At 39.8% G+C, this 21,863-nt stretch overlaps 1 protein-coding gene across 1 annotated transcript in view; it reads right to left on the bottom strand.

Annotated features, from left to right (window-relative positions):
* Window positions 1-21,639, bottom strand: part of APP (amyloid beta (A4) precursor protein) — a gene marked incomplete at both ends in the record, with an annotated part of 82,993 nt that extends 61,354 nt beyond the window's left edge. Inside the window, 2 exons of the mRNA XM_009866617.1 lie at window positions 10,526-10,693; window positions 21,437-21,639. Coding sequence (XP_009864919.1) covers window positions 10,526-10,693; window positions 21,437-21,639 — 371 coding nt within the window. The remainder of the gene's footprint in view (window positions 1-10,525; window positions 10,694-21,436) is intronic.
* Between the last annotated feature and the right edge of the window lie 224 nt (window positions 21,640-21,863).

The raw sequence follows: 21,863 nt of genomic DNA, 5'->3' as shown, positions 1-21,863 counted from the left end.
ATAAACACATCTATCTTACATTATATCAAACAAAACACTTAGAAACACATTTTATTCCCACTGAAATACAACCTCCAATTTTAAGAAAAACTTAAATGAAATTCCATACTTCTGCTCCAATTTTACCTCGGGTTTATAACCTCAAAAGCAAAACAAAAAATCCCAAAATGAACAGGAAGTTTTTGGCTTTGGTTGCACTTGAGATAGCTCTCCACATTACCTGCAAGAGGCATCAATGGTTTTGGATGCTGTTGGTACAAATTGCACACTGCAGTTTTTAATTTACTCATTGCACCAAAAGAAAAGCCTTGCTCATCTCAGAACAATAAAATCTACAAGCAACCAAAAAAAATAAATATCCAACCTAGAAGTCACAGGCAGTGCAAATTATCACTCCTCCTACCATTTCTGGATTTGTTTCATCAATTTTGTAAACTTGTAAACTTGCTACTGCAGTACTGTAACAAACAGACAGGAACAAATAAGCTTTCCTACAAGTCACAAAAATTACAAAACCAGAATGTAACTCTTAATATTTTCACTGGCTACTCTTACAACTTCAGACAGTTTAGTCTCTAATACTGTTATAAAAGCATAAAAAATTGTTATCTTTTTCAATTCTTAATGATAACAACTCATCTTCCAGTGATAACGTGGTTTGTGCTGGGGTGCAGTGCTGTCTGCCAGAAAGGCTACAGCCACTGTAAGCAAATTCCAAAACCGAATCACCCAAACCTCGGACTGAGTAAAAACATTTCTGTAATGCTCAGAAGTATTTCTAAGTACCTTTGCCTTTTAATCTCTCAAGCACCAAATTAATTTAATCATTATCTTTCTTGAGGCTGCAGTCAAGTACAGTACACTTTAATTCCATTTAAAGGATGAAAAGAATCTTTTATTTCAAAGAAGGAAGACATTTAAGAGTGTCAGACCAAGCAAAGGCTGTCCCGTCCAGGCTCCTCTTTCCTGACAGGGAATTCACCAAACATTCCCAGGCAAGAGCAGCGAATACTCTTTTGCAATGTTTAACTAACCCTGCTGAATTTCCCTTCCATTAATTTTCTTTTTTTCCCCAGAAACTTGCATGAGATTTAACATTCACAACACAGCGTGGCAATGAGTTCTGTGGTTCAACTAGGCTTTCTGCAGAGAGGATTCTCCTCTGTCTACATCCTCGTCTGGCTGCCTCTGCAGGACATGCTGGGGAGATCGAGGGCGGGAGAGTTCTAGCACATTCGCTGCCCTTCTCCATGTTTTATAGATTTACCGTTTTTTAAACTGAACTTAAGTCTGTACAAACGTGAGTGGAAAGAAATTATGATCTAAATAACTGTCCAATAAATTATGCAAATTTAACCTTTAATTTATCGAACAGGAAGAAAGGTCACCAGCATTTGCACTGAGATCGGTTAAGCCACCTGTACAATCAAGGTCTGATTTTTAAAAGCTCCTGACTCACACATGTGGCCTTTACAGCCTGGATTTTTGGATAATACACTTACTTCCCACTGGGATGCTTGTTGGTGTGTTTCTGAGGAGGTAAGAGTAGTGGGTGCTGAGAATTGCAAAACTTGATTTCAGTGCCTGGCGCCAACGATGTCAGAGCACCGATCCCTCTCCAAGAGCTCTGCAGAACCAAATCAAACAGCGACTCGGCACTGAACACCAGCCCTGGGTGCCCAAGACAGCCAGGCTGTGCGCAGGAGCACAGGAAAGGACGCGGGCAGTACACCCACGTCCCATTACAGCTCGCTCTCTCGAGCTAACGCTAAACAGGATAATGTATTGCATGCTTTCTCATAATAAATAGGGAACATTTGGTCAGGCATCAGTTATATGTAAGAATTCTGCAGCCTGATCCCATTTTTTGATCACATCTGCTCATAAAAAGAGTTTTCATTTTCTATCCTTTGCTTGTTTCGTAAAGTAACTCAGGCCACTACTGCATGAAGACTGATCAAAAAGTGTGTGTTGACAGGTGGGGAAGAAACGTGGTATCAGATGACATTCTCTTCACATTTGCACTCATTCTACCTGTCAATTCCCAAACAGATTTTTAAAAAATTTGTACTAGACTTCAAAACCCTAAGCTTCCTGCAGACACAGTTTCAATAATAGAGCCAAATTACATTCTATACATTTTGCCACTTGATGCCAATCCTCAGAAAAACAGGTGAAAAAAGTCAAACAAGAAAAATGCAACAATATGCCCTAAGATCCTGTTTTGCTATTTCACATAATCTATATCAGCCTCTCCAGTGAAGGGAAGAACAGTCACTCACCAACCTCATATGAAATTGAAGAATTCGCAGATGCCCCTTATCGCAGATGCAGCTATTGCATATAAGATGGGAAATCATCTGAAATGAGAGTGCTACCCAACTACAAGGTAGCATTAAGAGGATGCATTCGTTATCTCTGAATTCCACACATTCACCTGCCTCATTAATGAAGGATTCAGATCAAAGCTTTCAGTTGTTGTCTAAGATCACAACTAATTATAGCACTTCTGACAATCACAAGCACGCATGGAATATCTTTAGTGAGAAGGGTTTCTATTATTGCTACTGCTACCTTGTGAAATGAGCTGTTTTTACAAGATAGAATCCCTATTCTTTTGTGAATAAGCTACTCTGCTTACAGCAGGCTGGCAAAACCCTGAAACAGAATCTAAACAACATGGGAGGAAAATGACAATTACTTTTTTACTACAAAACAGACAAATTACCAGCTGAATCATGAAATCCAAATGAAGGCTAGGAAAGGTTTATCTAAGATTGTAGTAAATTACCATTATTTTAAATGTAGGGTTGTACCAGGATGAGTTTTTACATAAGAATTTACTTCATGGGAGAAAAGTGTGTGCCAAACTCATATGCTTTCTGTAGAGATCAATACCTGGGCACAGAACAGTAAGTGCATTTACATATTATATATAAATTACAATCTACTGCATTATGGAGATAACCATTCTTATTCTTAGCACTGTAAGCTGGAGGACCAGTAGGCAAAGTGCCACTCCTTTTCACTTTTAATTGCTTTCTCTTCATACACGCTTTCACCAAGAACACTTTCTGAACCCTGTGTAAAACTAATGACAACAGGAGTCCCCCCTGCAGTCAACAGCACAAAGGAGACCTTGTGAGGATGAAAACCCAACAACGTCCCCAGACTTCATATTTTACCTGTAAGCAGGCACGTTGTTGCTGCTGGTTTCTTTTCAGGGTTTTGGGAGGGAAAGATAGCACTTCTGTGCTCTGAGGGTTGGCATCGCCCCTGGACTGGCAGGAGTTGTGTGAGCCAGATCTTTTGCCTCACGGCTCATTAGCACCTCTCCCTGTCAGGGAGCCAACCGCAGGGCAGCGAAGAGTTCTGATCACGAACGCAGTGCTCCTGTCCTTCAGGCCACTCAACTACAGCTGCCCACTTTTCAATTTTCAGCCCAGACGCTCAATTATGCAAACTCCCATTAGGTTATTCATTGGTGTTAAGCGCTCATCCATTTCAACTACACATTTATCACTCGGTCTCATCACCCAATTCTTCAGCAGGGTTTTATTTACCTTGTGCATTCGCTCTATCCTCATGTTTTGACCATACCTTTAAGACAACCAAAAAGTCTTTGAAAGTAAAATGTTCTTCATAAAACCTGAGGAATTCTGCCTACAATTGCAGGGACTCCGAAAGCACAAAACATGGACTAAAAGGCTAGATAAAATATATTTTTCTGTCAGAAAAAATGTATGCATGCTAGTACAAACTTAAAAGCCCCCTGTAACAGTAGCGGTGCTATGCTCAGGGATCTGAAGCAGTAAAAAGAATCGTCAGATCTGACACTTGACTTCTCCACTTTTAATTTCAAGCTGCCTCTTAGGTTCCAAAACGTTGTTAAATTATATGAATATTCCTAAAGCGGATTAGAAAACACATTGTTTAAAAATGTCTGCTAGTTTAAGTGCAAGAGATTCCAGGCACATGTGACATGAACAGTGTTAACACATGAAAGAGAACCCAGTGTTCCAGAGGGATGCTCTTTACTTTCTTAATAGTTGGGTTTTCTCACTGTTTTTATGACCCATCAAGGCCAAACTACTTTGTCATAAAAGACTGCACACAGTTTCTGTAATATTTCATAACTTTTGTTAGTATACAAAGAGTAATTATGGGTCAATGTAGCAACCTTGACCTGCAAATATAATTAAGTGTATTGAGATGGAGAAACCAATGTTTAAAAGCTACATTCCTCCTTGAACTTTACTTTGCAAAGACTGATCTTATCTTCCTTGGAAACATTATAATTTAAATAGTTGGAAAAAAACAAAAACAAAAGGCAGCTTGAAAGACAGTTTAGTGAAATCTTTCAGCTCAGCATTAACTGAAGTTGATACCTGCCACCCGAACTAGGTTTAAGTTAAATTTTCTCATATAAGTATCCTTTGGTGTCAGAACTTCAAAACACACTTCATACCCATGCACATCTAGAACTTGGCAATCACACTTTCATCGAATCTCCATGAGCGCTACTTGCCCTCACAAAGGCAATTTTGCCTTGCTTATATCTGTTTGACACTCTTCTCGACCATTAATTGCTCAGATTAGCCCCTTCTAAGTTCTATGATTCATTTTGTGCTTGGGAGGAGGTCCTCAAAGCAAACTTTTCAACAAGCATCTTTGCAATACTTTGCTTCAAGGTAATTCTCTTTTGATTTGTCACCATAAGTTTGAAAATTTATGAGAAGAAAAATTCCATTAAATTCTTCACCTGCTATATCAAATGAGAACAAAAACAAGACAGAAGTATTCTCCTGCACATGCTTTCTGCCAAGGTTGTGCATAGGAGTGATCTAGTCTCATGTGTTAAAAAACAACTGTGGATAGATCCTCCAAAACAAGTTACAGCAAAACTAGGGTCTGCAATAATACATTACATGAATAAAATTCCTAGTGCTTGAAACTGTCAGTCTACTCTTGTATCAGTTTGACTCTTGTATATGAAAACTTCTGGGACACTTTCCTTTTGAATGCTAAACTTCGCCCAATTGCTTTTTAACACAGCCCAGTCCAATGCTGGCTCCGTGTGGTCCTCGAGGGTGATGTGCAAATGTAAATTTATATAGATGAATGAACTGTGGAAATAGAAATTAGTCACTTGCAGTCGCTAAATGTAGTAGTCAAAATTCTCCTAGGCACTGAATGATAAGTGTCAAGCATCCACAATGAAGGAAGAACTGCAAAACATGTTTTTCTTAAAATTTCATCTACACTATTGGAAATCAGCTTCAACTTCACTGAGACACATGATTCAGCTGAGCTTTCGTGCCAGAGAAAATAAAACCCAGCAGATAACAGGCAATTCATGCTGGAGATGGTTGGAGAGGGAGACATTTAAGTAAAGTCTTGAGAGGTAATGTCATCTTTACTGCTAATTTGGGAAGCAGTAAGACAACTGAATATTAAGAGTCTTTGTTACAAGAAACGGGTTGTCCTAGTGTGACTGGCTTAGTAAATTTGTAGTAACTTGGGGTTTTTTATTCATTGAAATAAAAGACTTCATACTTACTATGCGAAATGTTTCCTTCCAACATCACTACTTATAAAGACAGATTTTTAGGATTTCAAATGTTATCACTAGAGTTCTTTATTTAAAATTATATCTCCTGCAGTGCCATGACAAAACAGTATTTTAGCTAGTGGCTGCAATGAATATTTTACGGTACTAAGTGCATTTTCAAAAAAAAAACCAAACCCATTCCTGGCACAAAGCAACTTCTAAGTTCTCCTGCTTTTAAAGAGAGAGGCCTGCAAACCCCCATACAGCTCAGGAGCAGTCCAGATGAACGTGCTCTAGCTGTGGCCTGCTGCTTGTCTTTGAGCCTCCTTGCTGACCTCAAGAAGTCTCTGTAGCTGTATAGATAAAATGAGCAATCATCCAGTAAGTAAGACAAAGGATTAAAACGTGCTACCTGACTAAAAATTGGGTCTACTTTACCATTCTGCTTGCAGGAAAGCACTGCAGTTCTTTAATGCCTTAGACATGCTCTGAAGATGGCATGCAGGTTCAGCTGCCAAAGCATTTTACTACCTGCTAACTAGGGAGATGTCAACAGCCTGAACAGCAAATGGATAAAGGAAATTACTGACCACAGAGTGAATCCTTCATCTTCACCTTGTGCATCATATTTTAATCTCTATATAAGAGGGTGTAAAATTCCATGTATATTATGAAAGTGTAGCTTTCAGTGTTTCTTTCACATCTTCCATTTGAAATTGAAATAAAGCACCTGTCACTTAAAAATCACCAAGAGATTTAGCAAGTTTGTAAGTTTAAAACATTTAGTCTAGATAAGAAATAATATTCTACCTAAACTCACCCAAGAATCTGTGATCATACCGTAAAATGCTCAAAAATAAAACAATGTGCGTTAACATCTGAACTTACTATTAGATTTCAGGGTTTACACAAGGAAGGAGGCAACTGACAACATTGAATTCTGGTGGTTCCTTCTTGTCAGCTGTGAGAGTTCAGTACAATGATAAAACCTCCTCTTTTAGAGAAGGTCCTTTTAATTGTGTCTCACACTTTTCACAAAGTGACTGTGCCACCAGAGCACAGTTCGCGCCTGCTTTAGATGCAGAATAAAAGAAAACACAGTAGCACAAATTCCACCCCACTCGGAATGCAGCACGCTGTGGCTGTGGGAGCTGCTGGAAGAGCTGTCTCCTAAGCAAGAGCTGAAAAATGAAGCATGTCTAAGAGAATTACTTATTCCATCTTTGAAGCTCCGTGTGTCCCCAAGTAAAGGCTTAAAACATCAACATAACTCCAAAATAATGGTTATTAAAAATATTTCCTATAGCTTTAGGATGTCTAATAAGTGACAATCAAGAGACAAATGAAAAAAATTGTGCAAAAATTTACTTAGTATGACAGCAGGAGAGAAATCATTCCTTTGATAACTACTTTTTATCATCTTCTGCTTATTCTTGTCAATACATACCCATTCTGAGGTCTTTTAAAACTGAATTAACAGCCTGATAGATCCTAATGACTTCAAAGGAGCTGTTATGGCCAGTCACCCAGTCGAAGTTTGAGTCCTTATATTGAATAGAAACTGAAGACAGTATTGAATATCCTTATTAAAAATCAATAAAGAGCGAGCATGTGGTCTGGCAGGCTGAAGGAATTGGTAACAAGATCCCTAAAGCCTTCTACTTCTAGGGCAATTACGTATTAATTCCTATGTAGCTGAGTGATGAATGAAAAAAACCTGACAGTGGTAGCTCACCCAACAGATAAATCATTTTTGCCAGATCTCAGAGCATCAGTCAAATTTTCTGATAGGAGAGACAGTCTAAGGCTTTGCATGACAAGACAGATCCACCTTTTCAGATCAAAGCAAAGAGACTTCAGCAAGGAAGCAGAATAAAACATGATTTCTTTTTTCCCCCTGTAGACAGTGTGTTCAGGACATTACTATTCAATATTCATACTTTCAGTATTCATAGTATAAGAGAATTAGTGACAACAGAACATCCTCAGGTTTTGCTTCAGTCTAATTTCAATCAATTATGAGAAAAATAAACTCACATCCCACCGTTTCATCAATTGCCCACTACTCACGAGAAACCCAATCGCTATCTACCACTTAATATTACTCTCTGCAAAATCTAACCAGTCTGTCTTACAAACCAAACTACAGCTAGACAAAGGAAAGACGTGCTTTCAGCATCCATCTTGTCTCCTGCCCAAAACAGGCTCACTGGTTCTTTATAGGACACAAGGGAGCAACAATAATGTGAACACTGGAGAGAAAAGGAATTTCACTACCATTTCTATACAGGAATATGATGAAGAATAAGGAGAAACAGCATGGTGATATTGAAACAGGAGATGAAACCGGAGGAAAACAAAGCTATTTTAGGAACAGAAAAAACCAGTCATATAGATCAGGGTATACAACACACTGAAATAACATAACAACACAAGAACAAAAATATAACTAAAGTAGATTGGAATGTGTACCCTACAGACTCAAATGTTGTTTGAGAAGTTACTGAAGGAAAACAAAAAAACCCCATCCAACAGGATAAAGCCCTCTGGGAGATCTATTTTAAAAGACAAGACCAGATCTATTTTTCCTCACTGCCAATTGTGCAAATGAAGCTAAGCAGCTCAAGTACTCAGCCCAACTCCATTTTCCTTAAAGAGGAAATGACTCAGACCAAAAATTGGGAATCCCAAAATAAATCAAGATAACTATGGAAAGAACACAAACGGTAACACTCTTGATATTGTTTTACTGAACTGAACTTAAGAAAGAAAAATAAAAGAAAAAACCAACTCCCATGAAATACAGGGGGATCTCCTGGGCTTATTTGAATACTGCAAATAACTAACGACTATGATATATAGCAAATTTGTAAGTTGTCTCCTATTTAGTTTCTGATTCCACATGCTGTGAGAGAATTGCCAGTCTTAGAAGAGAAGATCATTTATCCTCCCAAACAGGAGGAGCTGAAAACTGCTGCCAAGAGATGATTTTGAAAAAGGAAGACAAACTAATTTCCAAGTTTCAATCAATCCATAATATTGTTTTCAAGATCATGTACACGGTCACCTCTTGTAGCAGAAGATTTCCTACAAAAAGATCACTAGGTTGATTGGAAGTGTAATACACTAAACTCTGCTGGGTTGCTATCATAAGCACTCAGTGCTATGATTTCACCTACAACCTGTATATGAAAGGCAAACCCACAGCATTATCAAAGTGAGAAATCAGAATTTCAGCGCTCCAAGTTTTACTGTGTAAGAATAATTCTCATAAAGCCTGTTTTGTGATGTGACTGTTCTTTTAGTCAGCAACACCCTTTCCTCTGTGTAATAATTTTGCAGCAGTGTGAAAGCCAGAAATGAAACTCATCTGAAGTGCTGGGTGAATAAATAAGCTCTGTATGCAAGATGCACATTCTTCAGAGATTTCGAGTCTACACTTAGTCCCACTGCAGAATGTGGACAAAGAAACAGATTCACATGGCTCAGCTCGAAGGGCAGAAGACAACTATCTTCAAGTTTACTCTTCTTTCCTCCTTCCATGTCTACACTGTCAACTCTCTCATCAATATCACATACCCTGCATTCTTCATTGCACAAATATTTCTTCTTTAAAATTCTCTTACTTTCTATTATCATCCTAATGTAACTCATTCTGAAGTACCAGGCTTTCTCTTCTGTCATAGGGCACACAATCAGAGACACTTGGCATCTCTGGAAATGTCTCATCTAGCACAGGAACCTCGATGGTTCAGAATGACATTCTTTCCGCAGATATACTATAGACCTCACTGCAACCTCCTGCGTAGTGTTCCTTTCTCTTCATCACATCTTCTGTCTTGTTGCAGAGGCTGGTCACTGTCCAGGAGGTATCCTCCTCACTTGCCTTGTGGTAGACTTTTTCCACATCCCTCCACAGAGCTTTGCCATAAACATCTCTACTGCTCTTGGTCCACTAAAATACAGGTTGGCTCCTCTGCTCCATGGCATGGAGAGCACGCTTTGCTAGGGCTCTGCATGTGTTTGTGTGCATATTTACCGCAAACATTCCTAGGCGCAGTTTGGAAAATGTTTTACTAAAAGGAGCCCTAATGCGCTGCTTCTGTTCTGCTCCTCTGTGCCCTGTGAGCAGGCTGGGCAGTGAGGTAAGTACTCACTCTTTAACGTGCCAGAAGTAAATGGCAACCAATACTCTCCCATGAGTATGTGCTGGCAAAGCAGACGGGAGGGGACTGTACCAGAGGCTCCCAACCCAAAACCCAGCTGATGAATCCAGTATCTGATTCATCAGTTTGAATACCCTGTGATGGAGAAAATCATCATTCTCAAAGCAAAAACTGCAGTGCAAACACATTAAAATACATGGTGTGTCAAACAACGTTAAATGGAAGGTGATTCACATCCACGTGCATCACAGGCCTCAGGGAAACCTGAAAAAATCAAATGTTATTTCTCCCTTTTCATTGCAAATACACATGAAGTATTCAATCAAACTAAAACCAAGGAAAGAAAAAGGAAAAAAAAAATCTGGAAATGAAGATTCTGTTGTTTTAATGTGCTTATATTCCTTTGATTAAAAAAGGTAAAAAACAATGCATGAAAAAACACTGTGAAAACTATGAGCTATTTCTAAACTTACCTGAGGCTTCTCTAAAGTCTGTGTTTTCTCCTGCACATGCATTGTACATGCACACATAGAGACACACAAAATGTCAGTACACTTCGAGAGAAAATTAAGAAAGTGAGTGCAAAGGCCTCGTTCTAAGGAAGCGTTAGGCTTTTAGCTACCTACTTTGCAGACCCCCGTCTACAGCACCAAGAAGTCACCCACTCCCGTGCCAGGTTAGCGAGAGGCTAATGAGGATCTAGCGGTGAGCAGAGAAGTGCTGGACAGACCGCGGCTGGGGGTTAGTGTGAGCCCGGGCCCGCTCAGGCCAGGCAGGAGCAGCGAGGGAGGTGTGGAGGGGCACTTACTGACGCTGCCACAGACCGCCATGCAGTACTCCTCCGAGTCAAAGTTGTTCCGGTTCCCGCCGCAGCCACCGTAAAAGAAGGGCGCGCACTTTCCTTCGGCCACGTCAAAGTACCAGCGGGAGATCATCGCGCGGCACGGACCAGTCTCGGCTTGCTCAGAGCACACCTCTAGTCACAGGAGACCCGGAGGAACCACATTTAGCATGGGAATGGCATTGTCTTGGTTTTCTTAATTAGGTGTTTTTCTACGTGCACGGGTGTGAGGGAGGAGGGAGAGGCACCAAGGATGTGTTCTGGGGAACGGGAAACCCTTCCCTGAAAAACCACCCTGGAGACAATACAGGTAAATTTTGAACGGGCTCAGATTCAGGTCACTAAGCCTCCTTAACCCGACCACACTTTTCTTTTTTGTAGCTACGTTATCCATATTCACTGAGGGTGGTGTTCTGAAACAAGCTTCAGCATGGTGGCAATGGTACAAGTGTGAAGTTCCATCTGCTTCCAGGCCAGAGGAGTATAACAACCCCCCAGCTCCTTCCTGCAGCATTGCTGGCTGCTCATCCTGAGCAGATTCCTGCCCAAGCAGCCCAACTGGTACCTGTCTGGAAGGGGAACACCTAAAAGCAAAAGGAGCCACATTTTTTTTGTTGTTTTTTAGCCATACGTCACCTTCCTGCCCAAACTGAGGTTTCCCAGCTTAGGCAAAAGGAAAAAAAAAACAAAATATGTATTACTTATAGAGGAAAATTCTCTTTAGACACCTATTTATATATAGTCACTGCTGAAACAACTCCCTCTTGCAAGCTGCCTGGTACAGGGTCTTTAATTCATAGTTTGAGGGCTCACATATATAACATTACTGTCACAGCTTTAACCCGTCCATGGGAGGAAATCTCATCCCTGGTGAATATATACAGGAAAGAAATGAAAACAGCTTGTGTTTGTGTTCACTGTGAGCTGCCACAGTCTCTGCCTACATCCTGCAACACATGAAAACCTGAGGGAAGAACCAAACCACACAAATTAAAGGAAGACAAGGCAAATTCTGCCTGCAATTTGGAATTCAGCCAATTAGACATGTAAATGTATAGCCCTTTACCAATAATGTTCCAAACAGACAAAAACTTCTATCTTTCAGTGTGCTACATCAGTCATTTCATACCTCCATAACATTAAACACCAACACGCCCCTCATTTGCTTTCATCCCACATATTGCATTGGCAGACAAACCAGTACATTCAACTAGAGGTTTCTAAATTCTCTGCATATATTTGAATTTTGTGTAAGGGAGATCCCTGAGGGTTGACAGGTATGAAGAAATATCAGCACATTAGCACGAAAAATCTCCCCCCACTCATCACCTCTCAGACACTGGCTACAAAGAATCCCGCATTTCAGACTCTGTACTGATCCATCACTTGACTCTTCCCAGGAGCACCACTATTTATAAATAGATTTTATGTTCAACTGTCATTGGCAGTCAGTGGATAGCTGCATTTCCTTAAATACATAATATAAGTATAATTTTACATGTGTTTTACATATTCACATATTCCCATAAATAATGCCAAGAATCCATTTTAGGGAGCATACATTTGGCCCAAGAGAAACAGATCCAACTCTATCCAACCATCAAGGATGTGCTATAACTGTAGCAATTCTATATTAAGCAATTAGAGAGAAAGGAATAGCAGGGGTTGAAGGAAAACTAGCTTTTTTATTCCACAGCCCCACCTCGAAATAGGTATATTTAATTGTACCACACTTTAATTACAATTAATTTTACACTAGTATATGAGTAATTATAGGCCACATTTAGTATAAAAGTGTTTCTTCTGATTCAGTCCTGCCATCTAATTATGCAGTCACATCTTCACACAAAGCTAACTTTGCACAGCCTTGGAAGGGCTGGCACATGTCAATTAAAAATGAATAGCGACTCCTGACATGCAAGAGACAGGTATAATCAACAGAATTCTTGCTGTCAGGAAATGCCATTTCAAAAAACACAAAGGTCTCGACAATCCAGTCTTTCTTAGTTAATGCTGACTATGGGCTGACCTCTACCCACACAGTAGGTGCCTTCTAGGTTTCTTTCAAAATACTAGCTCTGCTGTGAAGTCCGATTTATTTCATTTTGCACTGTAAAGTGTTATCAGGATGTGAACGGTCCACAGATTTAAGATGAAGTTTCCTATAGGTACCTTTCTCAGGAAATAACAGCAGAGATTTTCTCCACATGTGCAAAAGTAAAGGTAATTGCCCATCAACTAGTCGATGCCAACGATAACAAGGAATTGGCTCTTTGGAAACTGAAGTCACTTACAGGTACGAAGATGCACTTGATCAAGTGCTCAGGAAACCACCAAGTCACATGTTAGAAAGAACAAGCCTGAAGCACGGCAGCCCCATGCCGTGCCCAGGGACCTGCCTCCTGCCTGACCTATCATCTCCCACCAGGCTGCTGGTGACAGTGCAGGGCAGCGGAGGGGCATCCTTGCCTCCAGCCATACTGCTAGTGGTGAGATGTACAGAGTAAATGCTTCACTGCACGGAGTTGTGCAAACAGTTTGCGACCTAAATTAAGATTAAACAAGAGAGGGGAAAAAATGCTCTGTGCTACTGTTTCATGATTGTTCTGTTTAAGTCAAGCGTGTTGCTGGTCACATAGAATCACAGAATTATTGAGGCTGGAAAAGACCTCTGAGACCACCAAGTCCAGCCCATGACCCAACACCATCACATCGGCCAGACCAGGGCACTAAGTGCCACATCCAGCCTCTCCTTAAACACCTCCAGGGACGGTGACTCCACCACTTCCCTGGGCAGTGCATCCCAGTGCCTGAGCACCCTCTCTGTGAGGAAGGGCTTCCTGAGATCCAAACTAAATCGTCCTTGATGTCTACAAAACTTCTCAGTGCCTTCCCAGTGCCAGCACCACCATCTACCACTGCCCATTTTCTGTGGAGCGCTCAGAGCGTCTTCCTTCAGCCCTTTTTTGGGGTGAAGGTACATTTTTAAACCAGCTTCAGTGCCTGGGAAGTTCCTGTGACTCCTGTGCGTGGGCCAGTTACTCCTCCCATGCCTCTCCATATCGCCCTCACTTGCTCTTAGAGAAAAAAGCCACCACATTTGATCCTCAGCTGTATCACCTCATCTGAGAAGATGAGAAAATAGAGTACAGAAATCGGAAACTTAACAAGTTTTCTTGGGCTATTTCTTCAAATAACTTTTCCCCTTCCATTACTATAGAGTGTAGCAATTAATGCCTATGATGGATGAGCTACAGTATTTTCACAGGTATTAGCCGCAGGCAGGCAGCATACACTGCTAAAGGATGCATCAAAAAATTAAAAGCTGTCTTTTCTTCAGATATTAATCTTGCTGCTGAAAACTGATTAAAAGATGATTTACTTTTTGCCACCGTATAATTCAATTTTCCTTGATACTACAATTTTTTATCATGCACAGCATTAACAGTGAGCTTGGTTTTGTTAAGGGAGTTTGTTCACTCTTCCCACTCCCAAGACGTATTTTTGCCTTTGGCTCCATGAAAACAGAAAAAGTCAAAGAGGACAAGCCTTTGTCACAACCTAAGTTCATAAATGGTCTAAATTCTGTTTTCAGATGCTTAACAGTTTTCAAACCATCATTCGTCAAGCTTCTCCTCTATGACCTAAATCAAAGATTACAGTTGCCAATACTGTACTTTCCTGAAATCTTAAATACAGCAAATTATTTTTGAGATAATCAGAAAAGTATAATTTAACTTTCCTCGTTCCATGTTTCCTATACTTATTCCAGCCTCTTGATGCAAAAAGAGTTGCTTCTAACCAAGCAGGTAGATCATTCTCTGAAGGACAAAGCTGTGGCAAAGTTTTTTTATTTGCTTTTAAATTAATAAAGTGATACACTGAAAATTAGCTACACTAAATATTGGCACTGTGTTATTTTTAATTTGAAAAGCATAGACTTGAGCACCCTAAGGAACACAGTCTTTGAGAATGTGGACGTTGATTTATAGTGACTTCACACCAAGTACTTCCACAAATGCTTATTTATGAAAATGCTGCAAGTAGAGCTAATTAGAATTTATATGCAAACAATTTAGATACTTGTGATGATCATTTTTTACAGAGGGAAATATATGGTTCTGAATGACATTTTAAAATTCTTCTTTAGCATATAAATTGTTTTTTTCCTGTTCCTTGAAGAAAACCAATTTTAAATCAAAGTGAAATTATAATTGCTTTATTTCAAAATCTCAACACCGTGTTGTTTGTTCTCCCCATATGGGACTAACAGTTACTCTGTGAATACCAAGATTTTCAGCTGAGGAACCTGAAATAAAATGTAAACTTCTAATGGGGGAAAAAAATTAAAGCTACCTTTTCATTCTTTTATTGCTGTAAACATCAAAGTTACTCAGCATTTTCTTCAGGATTTGAATTTATTTACATGATCATGAGAATGAAGCTCATTTAAATGCTGGCACAGGCAGTCCCAAACCTTAAGCCAGAAACTAAATTTGGAGAAATTTAAGATAAAAAGGACAAACTGAGGAGTTAGACTACCAAGTCCAACCTGTCTCGAGGTTGAGTCCTATGTTTGGAATGCTGCAGTAGAAAGATACCATCATCCACCAACCTGGCTTATAAATATTAAATGTTCTTTTATTTAGCCATGGTAACAAAATACATTGTACTGATGACTTTCTATACTACCTGCCTTTCAAGTCTGAAGTTAATGTTGTTAAATCATACTGATGGCCTGACCCAAGTCTCTGGCACTGGAACACGTTTGCCTTGTCTGCGTTCTTGCCCATTCAAACTGTGAACCATAAAGACGCGGGATCTGAGCAAGTCTTAAACAAGGACCCAAACCCCTTAGCTGCTTAAGCACAGGATTATAATCTTGTATTTTACCATTCATATTTCATTAAAGAACAGAGAAGTCGATTAAAGCAAGAGAGGCCAAAGGAATAAAGCTCTCAGATATATATTATGAAGTATATGCTCCACTTTATCACGCACGAGTATATATAATATTAAAACTGGAGTAACTTTGGCTTTCGTGTCTTCAGGAACTGAAAGCTACAGTTTGAGAATATTAATACATGTGTATCTATATTAGTCTCCATTTTTTAGCTAGTTGAGAAAAATTAGACAAGAGTAAATGCACTCTCTTGTTCTTTTAGTTATATTGTTAGTGTTCCAAAAAGGCAAAACATTGTTTTTCACTCAATGAATTAATCAATGGAGAATATTTAAAGATAATTTCAGTGAAACAAAACTTCCTTATTCTGAATATATGCTTGGAAGAGGCAGCCAAATTTTAGTTTGAGTATTCAAAGACAAAAACTAATTTCAGAAGAGGTTTTTGGAACTGGGAGAAGACAGCTGTGAAGTTGGCACATACTCCAGGAATAAAGTTGGTGCACAAGCCATGCAATTGCTAAAATACTTTTGACAAGGAAAGTTAAAAGCACAATGATGACTTCTAAATGCAATACTGAAGAAGAGCTCTTCTAAAACTGTTAAATACCCTAAAATTGCAATTTCCATCCTGTGCAATTAAGATTGAATTTCTCTCTCTACTGTTTACTCTTAAGCAACTGGAGGGGAATGTTTCAAATATGAAAAAAAAAATTAAGTGTATACTTGGCTAGAATACAAAGCCTTACAATTCTGAAGCTGAAAAAATACAGCAAAATACACTTTCTATTTACTTGTGCACAACAAAACCACATTTTAAACCAAGGTGCAATATAGTTACTATGGATGGCCAGAATCCAAACAAAAAGTTCAGTTTGATTTCAAATGTGTATTTTAGAAAAGGTATCCTTTCCACATAACATCACGATTATGCTAATATGGCAAGATAGCGGATATGAGGATTAGCCCAAAAGTGCATTCCAGTTTTTTTACACAACAGAACAAAACATTCAATTAATTATTGCTTCAGTATCGTAAAATGACATTTTCTCTACAGAAACAGATTCTTGAGTGATTTCTTATGGCTGGCTATATTTCAAATGAAACCACACTCCATGTTCCAACCTTACATAAACCAACACTATTACTGCATTTAGTATTTCAGTACTTTTGCTCTTTACCCAAAATATTAGTCATATATTGCTTTTCAGTCAACGAGGTTACTAGACCATAAAAAAGAGTTCTTCCAGTCGCAACATATCTTGAAGTATTATATTATGGTGGAATAGCTGAGCTTTCAATTATAATGTCTAATTACAAGCTCTCAGTTATTTAAATGCAAACCCATTAAGTTAATTTTATCAGCTCTTGTTCATGTGTTAGATTATCATTCTTAATGAAGATCTAACAAAAAACTAGAGTAGAGTTATCATAATGTGTACTATTCACATAGCAACCTATCAACGTTTTCTTAATCTGGAATACGGTCACACACTACCACTTTCCAAGTAAAGCTTACTGCATAGTCTTGAAGCAAATGAACAAGAACAAAGAAGTACTACTTTAAAAGAAACATAATAACCCTTCAAAGAAGAAAGTGGGGCAAAGCTACGGAGGGTGAAAAAAAAGCCCAATTAATCTAGCAGACGCTACTAGTATTATCCCAAAATTTGCAGCTGATAGGTCTAATGATCAGGCTCAAGCCAGGACAACCTCCCTTGCCTTAAAACAGATGGTAGCTGTCACTGAAAGGATTTAAAGTCTCTTAGACATGAAAATCTTCAGCAAAAAAACCCCACAACCAACATGTTAGATCAATACATCAGGCTACTTTTCCCTTGCTAGGAAACAAGCATGTGGTGTCTTGCTTGCAACTCCAGACTGTAAACAGTTAAAATGCCATATCAAGCAGCACTGCTTAAATTCTTTCCTAACTGTTTAAAGAAATCGTGCTGAATTAGAGAAAGCAAACCCAATCGCTAAAGGGCAACATTATACGCTAGACCAGGCAGGTCAAGCTTATGCTGCTGAATCCCCTGCATCTGCTGTGAGGTATGTGAAGAAGCTGCCAAGTGCTTTGTGCCAGGGTGCCGCGCTGACCCCACGCTCTCCTTTAAATGAGACCTGATTGACTGCTATGTTGAAGGGAAGCACTACGCTGAAATTGCTTATTCTCCGGTGTACGCCAAGAGAGCCTAATTTTTCTTGTCACCTACTGTGCTGAAGGAGAACAGAAATGAAATCACAAACAAATGCACATGACGGGGGAGCAGCGCTCCTGCTTGCTTTGCTCCCAAGCCAGATGAATCACCTGGAGCCTGGGTGCCTCTGGAGCAGCTCTGCAATACAGAATCGTCAGGGTTGGAAGAGACCTTAAAGATCATCTAGTTCCAACCCCCTCGCCATGGGCAGGGACATCCCCCACTAGATCAGGTTACTCAGAGCCCCATCCAGCCTTCCAGGGACAGGGCTTCCACCACCTCTCTGGGCAACCTGTGCCAGTGTCTCACCACCCTCACAGGGAAGAACTTCTTCCTAACGTCCAATCTGAACCGATCCATCTCTAGCTTCAATCCATTCCCTCTAGTCCTATCACTACCCAACATCCTAAAAATCCCCTCCCCAGCTTTCTTGTAGGCCCTGTTAAGATATACTGGAAGGCCACAATAATGTCTCCTCGGAGCCTTCTTTTCTGCAGACTGAACAACCTCAACAACCACAAGACTGTGACAGTGACAGCAGAAATCAAACCTCTCCCTTCCTTAAATCCTGGCCAGCCAAGAGTCACTTCCCTTTCTCCAGAGAGAGTCAAAACTCAAGAGGTACAGTTTTCCTGCAGGGCTTCATAAACAAGCCACACTTTCTTTAGCGTGAATTCAGACAGCGACAACATCTCCCAGTGACCAAAGGTGAAAAAACTCAACCTGATACTAATTTCACTCTTTGGATCCCTGAAACCTCAGACACACGATCATGTGGATTTAACATCTGAACTCCAGCAAGAGCATATGTGAAAGTTAAAATGGGATCTGCTGCCTTACTCCATAAGAACTCAGAGTAGAGACAGTCCTTCACAAAAGGCAGGAAAGTGAATATTGGAAAGTACCATGGTAGGAGAAATTGATTCAAGTTTTCGAATAAACATTATAGCTTTCAAAAACATGGCTGCTGCAGAAACTGAACTGAAAAGGCTGTCCTCATGCCAATGACTTTTTCCATTCTCTCGGCAAGACTTACTTCCTTTGCACTGGAAATGAGTTTGCAAGTAGTTCTGCTATTGCTATTTTGATCATGATTCATTAAAATATACATAGAAATAAAATTGCCTGACAAATTGATTCTACAATAGCTCAAGTGTCTTTAAAGTGTAACATTACATTTATGGTTTTCAATTATTTATGGCTGACAGCAATCATTCCATTGATTTGGGGGAGAAAGGGCTCAGTATGAGCCAACAATTAGATTCTAATTTATGGTTTTAGAACAGTTCCTCTTTGTTGATTTCACATATGAAAAGCAACTCCTCTCAAATTGGACAAACACACTCTCTGTGTTCTTTAACTCTAATGACATAATATTAGTTACAGCTTCATAAAGCATACATAAAACTGGCTGTAAAGCGTCTGAAGAGCATCCTAGGGTACGTTTTATGAACCGCACTTAGCAACGTTTGGAAAAAGCAGCCTGCACAGAGCTCGTGTCCGTAAGAATGAAGCTCTGGCCCTTAACTCCATCTGGAAAGGATTTCAAAGTGCTTCCATAGGATGGATCACTTCTTAATACTACGTTGTCTGCAAGGCACCTCTGCCTCTTTCACTTTTTTGTTTTCAACAGCAAGGCAACAGTTGATGCTCACCACAGAAGTTCCTATGCTGGGTCTGGTGGCTGCATCAGAATGGAAATAAAAGCAAGGCACCAGGCTTTAAGTTATTGGACAGTTCTACATTTACAAACAAGCAAGCGTTTTGCATAGTGCAACTCTGTTGGACACCAGCTACACCCAGCTGGAGACGGTCTCAGCACCCTCCGTGTCCCGCGATGGCTGGAGGTCAGAAAGCCCAGCAGGCAGTGGCAGAACTGCGCTGAAAACCTGTACTGGTAACAGATTGCTCCCGCTTCACTTGCAGCAACACGTATTTCACTCACAGTCCCCCAAGGTGGGAAATGTTAGACTTGGAAAAAACAGCAGCATTTTATTATCAGCTAGAAAGTGCACGTGTTTCCGAAGGATTTTTAAAAGGTGGCTTCAATAGATCGCCTCATCTTTTCTGTATTTTACATTCATATTATTACACACTACTTTCCTGAAGGCTAAATATCTTAACCTATTTGAAATGTCAACGTCAGTAAAGAAACACGTTCTACCTAATTTGTCCTCATTTCCAGTCATCCAAAATCCCATTAAAGACAAGTGTACTTTTTTTTTTATCCCCTCTCAATATTCATTTACCAGAGAGAACAGAGTGTTTTATCCCCAGGTGGTGAAAGCTCACATATGGAAATATATTTAATTGGTTTAAAGATTTAAACATTATCTCCTCCCGCCCCCTCCTCACTGAAATGGCTCTCCAGTAACTGAGCAAAACACTCAACACGGTTATATAAGACAGAAACGCACAAAAACTGCATCGCCAGCCTTAGAGAGAAACATTTGGAAGCGCGTTTGGCGAAGGATTAGCACTTTTGATTAGCAAGCTTCTCTGCAAACAGACCGAACAGAAAAACGTAACTGAAGTAACTCTTCTTTCAAAGCATCCCCTTCGCACCCTGCTCTCCCCGGCGTGTGTCACGGACTGTAGCCAGTGGCCACCTTTGCTTCGTAGCTGCTCTGCCAAACCTCGGCACCCCGGCTCAGGAGACAGGGATGCTGCCGCTTGTGAACCCGGGGCCTGCGCTGATGCTTCACTTCCACGCATCCCCAGGTGCAGGGGGTGGGAGTGTAAGGGGAGAGGAAAGGAGCCAGCCAGGACAGATGTTTTCTGTCTCATTTCATGACCACCCCAGACATTGCTATTTTTCCTCTGTCTCTCATGTGTCCTAACTCCTTTCTTTGCATCTACAGCCTGTAATCTCATTTTCTGCCATCATCCCCAGCACTTACTCATAAAGATGTAACCACTACATAAAATCAGCATCTAACAGAGATTTACACCATGTCAAATTGTACTTACTAAAACAGAAATACAAGGATAATTCATTCAAGTAGGTATTGTAGGAAAAAAGTGGCATTGAAAAATATTATATTGCTATGCTGTCCATAGACTAGGGTAAAATTCAAAGTGTAAAATGCAGTTATGTTAATAACTACAAAACATAATTAAACCCAAATTTTAGAGATCAAGCGTTCTTTCTCACTTCATGTTTTGGTTTTCAGGCAAGGCATTCCTATGTCCTCCTACACGGCCCTCCTCCTCAGTACAACTCATTAGTTAGGCTCACTTTTCTCCATCGTTATTTATAAATTCACAAAATTTTACCAAACGACTAGTTCAGGAAGAAATACTGGAAACAGGTATCCATTAGAAATCACACAAAATGACTAATCACTGCTAATACATTACATTAATTAATAATATAAAAGACTAAACCAGCTAGTGCTACCTCCTGCTTTGAATTGACACTTCCTATACTTCTGCAGCACATGCACCCGATAACCCACACACATACTTCTCCAGTGTTATCTGCTGCACGTGGCAGTCAAATTTTATTTAATGTTACTTCAACATAAAATCAACCCTTCTGCTTCCATCTACATCATACACAACAACCACACTTTGTAGACAGACACCTCCAAAGATGATTTGTAATGGGAAAGCGAAAGGTGAGGGCATTCAACGTGCAAATTACAGAAACCAAAACATAAAAATGCTGCAACTTAGGATATTTTGCTGTTTGGAACATTTTTGTCGTAAAAGGCAAACATGCAAAGCAGCAGGATCAGTTTTCCAGCCTCAGGCTAAATGCCCATGAATTTACCTCGGACAACCTCTTCCACAGACTCTGTAGTTGTGGTGGTAGTAGTTGCAATACTAGTAGTTCTTTCAGTTGCCTCCTCATATTCTTCCTCTGTCTCTTCTTCAATTTCATCACCATCATCATCGTCGTCATCAGCATCTTCACCTTCCACAACAGTTAGCTCCTCATCTTCTTCTGCTTGTTCTTCTACTACCTTATCATCACTAAATGAAAAAAATGATGATCAAGTGTAAGCAACAAAATGATTTCAAGACAACAAGAGAGAACATTTTATTCAGAAAAACTGCAAGGACAAGAAGTCAATCATTTCTCCATTTACCTCTCTTTCCTTTAAATAAAAAAAAAAAGAAAGGATATAGGATTCTGGAACATCCCAAAGAGTAAGACATCAGAAATGCTGAACTCCCCCCAAAAAGTCAACATTAGC

The sequence above is a fragment of the Apaloderma vittatum genome, unplaced genomic scaffold (assembly GCF_000703405.1).
Source record: "Apaloderma vittatum isolate BGI_N311 unplaced genomic scaffold, ASM70340v1 scaffold10083, whole genome shotgun sequence".
NCBI classification, from domain to species: Eukaryota; Metazoa; Chordata; class Aves; order Trogoniformes; family Trogonidae; genus Apaloderma; species Apaloderma vittatum.
Note: the sequence above shows the minus strand (reverse complement) of the source record. Positions and strands in the feature narration are given on the sequence as shown.